Below are 8,364 nucleotides of genomic sequence, written 5' to 3'. Positions count from 1 at the left end.
TGCCATTGACTAGCAGACGAGACAGAGCTCGACCACTCGCGAAACGGCCGGTCCGGCCGGCCTGTGTGTAGTACTGTGCAGCTGTAACAGCCAAGGGTTTCGACACGGCCTCAGAGCAAGGATTCCAGCAGCAGTTGAAACTTGAAAGTAGAAACGCACAGCCAAGGGTTCACCCTTTCAGTGCAAAGTTTACACCCTTGCTGAGTTCACCCGTAAGTGCTGGCAGCTACTCACGTCAAGCAAGCAGGACGGTGAACCAGCCAAGCAAGGCAGAAATTCAGTTGCAGCCATACCCATACACTGATACTTACTCCGTCCAAAAAAAAAGCAATTCTAGCTTTCAACCTGGACACATGTTGTGTCCAGATTCAGAGAGCTAGAATTACATTTTTTTTTCTAGACGGAGGCAGTACATAACAGAAACGTACACAGCAGGGGAAGGGAGCCGCAGGGCAGCTCATAAATAGCAGCCAAAAAAACGGTGACTCATTTCATTTACCGACCCTGTACAATGCAGGTTGCATGGTTCGATTCAATGCGGCCCCTCTTCCAGGATCCAAGAAACTCACGTCCGGCTCTGCTGACGCATAATGGCTCAGATTCATGGCGTTCACGGGACACCTCGTGCCGTGTGATTACACCAAGGACAACCAAACCAACCACTGCAAACCCGTCCTAGCAGCACCGGAGTTACCTCCTGTTCTTCCTTCCATTTGGACACTTCTAAACCAACATCCACAAGAACAATGGTGGCATCGATCGTCTCCATCTACCGCGATCTCATAATCCTACGTCTATTTCCTGCACTGTGCTACTATGCTTTTACTACCTTCTTGCTTCGATCTCTACTTGGGAGAAAATTTTCTGGGGGAGTTAGGGGGAGAGGGAGGATCATGACAGTGTCTGCTTGGATATGACCTCGCCGAACCGCACGAACCACTGCTCGTCGGAGGAGCTGTTATCGCCGATGTCGTCAGACACACCATGGTTCATGTCGGCTGCCGTCGCGAGGAAGCGCGTGTAGTCGCCGGCCGCCGCCTTCGTCGCGGGAGGCTTCGCGGCGAGCGGCGCCGGCAGGAGGGAGAGCAGCACCCTCGCGACCTCGTGCATGGTCGGCCGGTCCACGGGGTGCCGCTTGGTGCACAGCAGGGCCAGCTGGAAGGCCTTCCGGACCAGGTTCATGTCCGTGCACGTCACTGACACCTCCGAGTCCACAGCCTCCATCACCGTGTTGTCGTCAGCTTTTGAGAGTATCTACACATGTAATGCAACAAACATATAGCATCACTCATGCAAGGCAAACCATTGCAAGAAATCACAGTACTTTGAAATGTTATAATCACTAGAAGACTAGTATAAATCTACATGGCATCACAGTATTTTCATTGTTCAGCATTCACTAGCATGTGATCTATAGTAACAGTTAAAGGACAGATCTGGTAAAGGAGTTCAGTATGGGGACAACTTACCAATTGGTGCAAGTTGGATTCATTGTCTACGGCCTTCTTCCCGGTGAGCAGCTCCAGAAGGACGATGCCGAAGCTGTAGACATCTGATTTCTCATTGAGCCTCGACGTGCGGGCATACTCTGGATCGATGTACCCAATGGTTCCTAGCACGTAGGTGGAGGCATGGGACTTGGCAGCCGGGACACATTTGGCAATGCCGAAATCAGAGAGGCGCGCTTCAAAGTTCTCGTCGAGCAGGATGTTTGAAGACTTGACATCCCTGTGGATTATGCGAGGGTTGCAATCATGGTGAAGATAGGCCAGTCCTTGAGCAGCACCCACCGCAATCTTCAGCCTTGTGTCCCAATCAAGCTTCACCTTCTTTGATGGACCTGAAAAATGACCCGGGTTATCAGAGTCAAGAGATGCGTTGAATGAGGCACAGCTGCAAAAGAGTGCATGGAAGGAAGCAACAAGAATAAAAGCTCAGGAATCCTAACCATGAAGAAGATCCCATAGGGAACCATTTTCCATGTAATCGTAGAAAAGCAGATTTCCATGAGGGGAGAGTGAGAAGCCATGAAGGCTGACGAGATTCCTGTGTCGGATGCTACCGATCGTCTCCAGTTCTGTCTCAAACTCACGGAGGCTGTGGTTATACTGACTGTAAAGACGTTTGACAGCGATGGCCTTGCCGCTCTTGAGATCACATTTGTACACAGTACTTGATGCCCCATAACCAATGATGTATTTCTCGCTCAAATTCTCAGTCAACCTCATAATTTCTTCATAGGTATGGGTAGCCATGTCCATTTGAAGAACTACTAGCTTTGGTGGTCCTGAAATATGATCAAGAAAAGTAATAGATGAGTGTTAACAACTTAACATATTTGGACATGGCTCTGGAATAGTATATTGCCATTCAAGGGGTGACTGGCATATGCACAAACCTTGCACTGGCTTGTCAGATCCTTTCTCAGGTGGCTGTGGCTGATTGGTTTTGTATATTGCCAGCAACATAATGCAGAGTAATATGATGAAGCCTAAGATAATGCAAGCAACCGCCGTCCGAGAAATATTAACTGGAGTAAAAGTTATATAAAAGCTTGAGTTAGAGCTTAGACATAAATAGACCAGTGGCTGCACAGGACTTGTTTGGTACCTTTTGTTCCATGAGAATGTCCACAGCTGGAGTCTTTGCAGTACACATGGAGCATCGGATTACCCACGAAGCTGCATTTAGATATGGGTTCCTGTTAGAAACTATGATTCAATAAGGAATATCAAACACCACAGAGAGAGCCATTTGTTTATACCTTTCCATTGGGAACTTTGAGAAGTTTTTTGCTGATGGGACATGTCCAGTAAAGTTGTTGTATGATAAATTTCTGAAATGAAAATAACAGATGTCTTAATGCTGGGGAATTAATTAACCATGCTGTTAGGACAAAGTTAGCACAAAAAACATACAAGGTGATTAAGCTGAAGCAGTTAGCCAGCTGAGCAGGGATCTCCCCAACCAAATTGTTGTTGTTAAGAATCCTGTGCAATAAAATCACAGTTCAGTAGAATTCTAATGCAGTATGCAGTAGAAATTCAACATAATAGTACCACGAAGGAGAACTCACAAGCTATCAAGGTTTTGCAGCTGTCCAAGTTCTTCAGGGAGATAACCAGACAAGTTGTTGCTGGAGATGTCACTGTACATTTAAAGAATAGTTCAGATGAATCATATATTTGCACGATTACTATAACACATCACAAAGGATGTTCACTTACATTACTTGGACACTTCTCAAGTTTCCGAATTCAGCAGGCACAGATCCAGTAAGATGGTTTTTACTCAAATTCCTGCATGAACGGTTGTGGACATTATGCAACAATCCACATAGATAATAAGAATTCTAAAAGGTTGATCTCGACATACAATTCAAGAAGATGCTCGAGATCACCAATAGCAGGAGGAACTTGTCTAGAGAATTCGTTGTAGGAAAGATCTCTGTGCCACAATGAAGGAAGAAGGTAGTTATCTAAATGAAGTGGCTGCAAGCCTGCAACCTTACACGTAATGCAGAATTCATAGCACTAGGTAACAGATAAAATGGATCTCCTTACAGTGTGTCCAAGTTGACAATGTGACCAAGCTCAGAGGGAATCTGGCCTTTGAAATTGTTTGAAGAAAGGTTCCTGTAATTTTGTTTAAGAAATTCAATTACATGTCAGGGTCTGGTAAAATGAAATAATAATGCGTTGTGAACTGCAACAATTGTAAGCAAACTGCTGCTAATACTCACAGGTATGTCAAACTCTCCAACTTCTGGAAACCAGCAGGGATAGAGCCATTCAGTCTATTGCCATACACATTGCTGAGAACAAAACATAAATAATAAGCATGAGAAACATATAGCTGTTCTGTTGAATACTGTGACAAATGCATGCTTGCAAACTTACAATTTATTCAGTGCACTGCAGGAGCTGATGTTTCCAGGAATATGACCCTCAAGATTGTTGTTGGCAAGATTCCTAGAGGAATGTAGAACTTATCAGAAATTGCACAGACCAAAATAAACACTAAATTTGCATACTTCCATACAGGATAGGTTCTTACAATTCAAATAACTCTGTGAGTTTGCCAAGCTCAGCTGGGATTGTGCCCACTAGTTCATTGTCATTCAGCTGCCTGGATGGAACAAATATTGACCTTCATTAAGATTACGCACAACAGCAGCACAAAATTATTTAGTTAGCAGTAACTTACAGGTAGCTAAGTTTACTCATGTTCCCCAGTTCTGCTGGTATATTTCCAGTGAGTTTGTTTCCATGTAAATAGCTGAAACGAATGGTGATAAAACTATTAATAAAAGAAAAGAAGATAGATTTGGGAAAGAAGAATATTGTTGATGATACTAACAGTTTGCCTGTGTAGGACAGGTTGCCAAGTATCGGAGGAATCGGCCCCACCAATTCATTCTCACTAAGGTCTCTGAGAAACAATTTTGGACAAAAGAACCCATTATGTGCTAGTAAAGATAAAGAAACCAATAAGCATGGATTTCAAGTGTCATTTTTTTGGACTCACAGGACAGCAAGAGCCTGCATGAGGCCAATCACTTCTGGAATTTTGCCAATCAGTCTATTTCCTTGAAGTGACCTGTAAAACAACAATACAAGGATCAAACGGAAGGATTGCATGGTGCATATATATGAGGACATAAGTCTGCTGAAGTATAGAAGATTTGAAGACATCAGGAAAACTTACAGTGTGGCTACTTGAAGGTAACCTATGTTGTAAGGTATTTCTCCAGAGATTTGGTTGTATGAAATATCCCTGCAAGCCAAATACAAAGGAAAATTCGCATCATAGCATCCTAAACTAAGGAGAACCAAAACAAAACAGAATTGCCAGAACAAACATACAGAATCTCAAAGCTAGTGCAGTTCCCTATACCCTCTGGAATTGTTCCTGTGAGATTGTTCCCCCTTACATCACTGCATATATGGAAGGCAACCAATGTCAATAAGATCAAGCTGCAGCTTATGCATCAGGACATGCAATGGTGCAGAGCAGTAAACTTACAAGTACCACAGGCCAGTCAGTTGGCACATATCAGGTGACAAAGTTCCAGTCAGTGAGTTACCCCTCAAGCCTCTGAGGATCAAGTTAACAGAAATGTTATCACCTGGAAACATCTCCTACAGTGGGCTAAACAAAACGATGTAGAGCTCTTACAGGTATTGCAGTACTTCATTCCAGTAGATGAGTCTGGGGATGTCGCCGGTAAGCTTGTTCTGCGCCAGATCCCTATTACAAAGGAACAAACGAACATTTCATTACCAAGACAGCATAATAAGTGGCAAAGAAAGTACAGAAAAGGAAATTCCTTTGGTGTGCGCGCTAAAGCACAAAAAAGTAGGTGAAACAAACGGAACAAAAATCACCAAATGTGTCCAGCAATCACAAAAGAAGTAAAAGAGTCACGGATAGAGAAAAGGTCCCAGGAAGCTCACAAGGTCTTGAGATTTGGAATCTGGGACAATGTGGAAGGGATGGGTCCCGTGAGTTGGTTGTTCTTCAAAATCCTGTCAAGAAAGCAGAGGAAAATGTCACAAAACCAGCAATCCAAAAGCACTGGAAAGAGTAGGTAGCAACTAGCAAGACACAAACCACAAACAAGCAAATTTCTTGCACCATAACAAATGTCTGCATCACACGAGATAATCATGAATGCAGCATATGCAACTGCCTCCCATTTTTACTGTAACCACCGGTCTGTTCAGCTGGGCTTATACGATCGACGATCGTGGATTATCAGCTAGAACAGTATTTTTCTCTCGTACCAAACCAGCCAAACCGGCTAAAGGTAAATAGTCCACGATCGTTTATGACAAAACGAACAAGCTGATATACCAAGTATAGTGGGTGCAAAAGTGACCATATCCTAAAAGTCATAGCTCTTGGTAAAAGGCAGTCAGGAACCAGGAATAGAGCGCTTACAGGTCCTCAAGCTGCTTGAGCTTGGAGATGGAGAAGGGGACGTCTCCATACAGCAAATTTCCAGACAAATCCCTGCAGAGACAAGAAAAAACAGAAACCAATATAAAAATGGCTAATCGACAGCAAAAAGGTAGTAACACAATAAAAGAAGACTTGCTTGATTTAGGGACATACAAATATTTTAAGGAGACACAATCCCCAATCTCATCTGGGATTTGGCCTGTGAGCTTGTTCAACTTGAGATCCCTGCACGAGCAAATCATTAGCACACAAATAAACTAATCAGCAAGCCAAATCTAGGATGGGTCAGCTTAAAGTAAATAAAATAGTACTAAAGAACTGTGTCACATCATGGCACGAGGGGTCAAATCAGATGAGGTGGTGTAGGATTAAAAACAGAGAAGCAGGTAATAGTCAGCGGATGCAGGAAATTGTACGCTTCTCCGAGTCATCCACTTACACGAACTGTAGGCTCTTGAGCTGCCCTATAGCCGGCGAGATCTCCCCTCCGAGGTTTAGATTTGACAGGTTCCTGTTTTTTCCCCACAGAAAACAATCGCATCAGAAGATTCTTCTATTTTTCAGCAAACAAATAAAAAAGGCGACCCTTCTCCCCCAACAAAATGAGCAACAAAAACAGAGCACCATACGGATATGGTGTACTACGCGTCAAAGGAGTGTCTTGAGAACAAAACTTCAATGGCCGAAACATGCTCCGATGGCAAAAAAGAAAGAACAACTGCGGCAAGGTGTCCTCTGCTCCTTGTTCCAAAAAAAACAGTGTTTCTTCCTGATCAAGTACGCAAGAAACACACGGCAAGAAGCGGAGCAACAAATGCAGGAAGCGGGGCGAGAAGATTCCAAGAGCACGGGATGAGGAGGAGGAGGAGGAGAGGTCAAGGAGAGCGCACGCACAGGCCGAGGACGGCGAAGGAGGCGGCGTCGCAGACGACGCCGCGCCAGGCGCAGTGGTCGCGGCCGCCGTCCCAGTCCGCCAGCGCGTTGGCCGCGTTCCCGAACCCCGCCTTGACCGCCATCAGCGCCTGCCCGTCCCCGTCCCCTCCACCTCCTCCCGCCGCTGCCGCCGCCGGCGACACCACAGCCGCAATAAGCAGCACCGCCGCCGCCACCGCCGCCACCGCCGCCGCCCTTGCTGCCATTCCCGCGCGCGAATCCGCAAGAACCTTTCGCAACCGTCGCTTTCTTGCCCCAAAGCCACCGCCTTTCCGGCAACAGCCAAACCAGGAGGGCCAAGAAGTCCTTGTCACTGGCTGCTACGAGCTCAGGTCGCAGCTAGCACCGGCGCAAGTGCTTCTGGCTTCTGCTGTTGCTCCATGGCCATGTCCATGTGACGGGCCACCAAGGAGGGAAGGAGGCAGGGAGGGAGTGGGAGTAGGAGTGCGAGATGTTCTGCGTGCGATGCGTTTTTGTGGTGGCGCTGGCGATAGCGACGTGACTGTGGGGTTGCTTTCGGGGGGCAGCCGCTGCTCTGCGCGCAGCGAGGAGAGAGCGAGAGGCGAGAGGAGGGGGAGATCAGAGCATAGCATAGGGTGGTGGTGGTAGGAGAGAGAAAGAAGACGGAGGACGGGAGGGAGGGGTGTTTTAAGGCTGACGGTCCCGGGCCCACCGCGTCAGAGACTGGGCCCCTGGCATACGTGTAGCCTGTAGGGGCCCGTGGGCCGTGGCCTTCCTGTTTTCATTTTTCAAAAATCAAAACCCCTCCACGCCGTTTGGCTCGTTGCGGTCGTCGGCCTTTGACCTCAATGACACGATGGTCCCACCAGCAGCGGACGCCACCTGTCAGCCGGCGAAGCCTTGCCGGCCGCACTACCTGGACCCACCTGTCAGCGGGGATAAAGAGCGCGCGTAAAAAGGACCCGCCCGCCAGAGTCCGTTGGGATCGTCCCCGGGCGCCGAACCCTGTGGCCTCCCTTGTGGCCGCCGGCGTGGTCCAGGGCCGGGCGCGGCATCTCGCGCTGCGCGTACAGATCGGTACTGTACCGTGTGGCCAGCCACGGGGTCACGCCGCGGCTGTGACTGTGACAGAGTGGCGTCGCGTCGTGCCGGCGCCGCCGCCGGCGTGTCCTCCTCGTCGTTGTGGTTGTCACCGGTCACCACCCACCGGCCAGGCCTGACCACGAAGACCGGCCGTGCAGACATGCAGTGCGGCCGTGCGAACTGTCGCCCATGGGGGATTAAAAAAATACTGTTTATATGGGAACACTGTTTATGCTAGAACGTGAGAGAAAAATACTGTTTTAGTTAAAAAAATAAGCCGAACAAGTCAGCTTAAAGTGCAGCCGAAACACCGAGGGAGATGCTTAAGGATTTATGATTGAAGGGGAGGTCCATGGCTGCAATTATTGGTTAATTAATCATGGTTGGAGGAGCCTGGCCGGCCGGTCTTAGGCTTAGACCACA

General features: G+C 47.4%; 1 protein-coding gene across 1 annotated transcript; it reads right to left on the bottom strand.

The window, feature by feature from the left end:
- Positions 1–466: 466 nt before the first annotated feature.
- LOC136520187 (LRR receptor-like serine/threonine-protein kinase SIK1) lies at positions 467–7,496 on the bottom strand. Its single transcript, XM_066513628.1, has 26 exons — positions 6,859–7,496; positions 6,404–6,475; positions 6,118–6,189; positions 5,944–6,015; positions 5,457–5,528; positions 5,179–5,250; positions 5,026–5,097; positions 4,866–4,937; positions 4,708–4,776; positions 4,528–4,599; positions 4,360–4,431; positions 4,207–4,278; positions 4,057–4,128; positions 3,900–3,971; positions 3,743–3,814; positions 3,564–3,635; positions 3,376–3,447; positions 3,228–3,299; positions 3,077–3,148; positions 2,919–2,990; positions 2,765–2,836; positions 2,611–2,681; positions 2,399–2,530; positions 1,949–2,287; positions 1,470–1,840; positions 467–1,254 (listed from the first exon to the last, which is right to left on the bottom strand). Exons 1-26 carry the CDS (start codon positions 7,101–7,103, stop codon positions 892–894), a joined length of 2,958 nt encoding a protein of 985 aa, XP_066369725.1. The 5' UTR covers positions 7,104–7,496; the 3' UTR covers positions 467–891.
- Between the last annotated feature and the right edge of the window lie 868 nt (positions 7,497–8,364).

Source organism: Miscanthus floridulus, chromosome 18 (assembly GCF_019320115.1).
Source record: "Miscanthus floridulus cultivar M001 chromosome 18, ASM1932011v1, whole genome shotgun sequence".
Taxonomy (NCBI): domain Eukaryota; kingdom Viridiplantae; phylum Streptophyta; class Magnoliopsida; order Poales; family Poaceae; genus Miscanthus; species Miscanthus floridulus.
This window is presented reverse-complemented; position numbering and strand designations above follow the sequence as displayed.

What these genes read in the sequence shown, in the direction of transcription:
- LOC136520187 (XM_066513628.1), bottom strand. Translation starts at nt 7,103, where the DNA reads ATGGCAGCAAGGGCGGCGGCGGTGGCGGCGGTGGCGGCGGCGGTGCTG. An exon ending in TGCACTAGCTTTGAGATTCT is followed by an intron (nt 4,777 to 4,865) that starts GTATGTTTGTTC and finishes TTTGGCTTGCAG; the next exon opens with GGATATTTCATACAACCAAA. An exon ending in AATCCAACTTGCACCAATTG is followed by an intron (nt 1,255 to 1,469) that starts GTAAGTTGTCCC and finishes TTACATGTGTAG; the next exon opens with ATACTCTCAAAAGCTGACGA.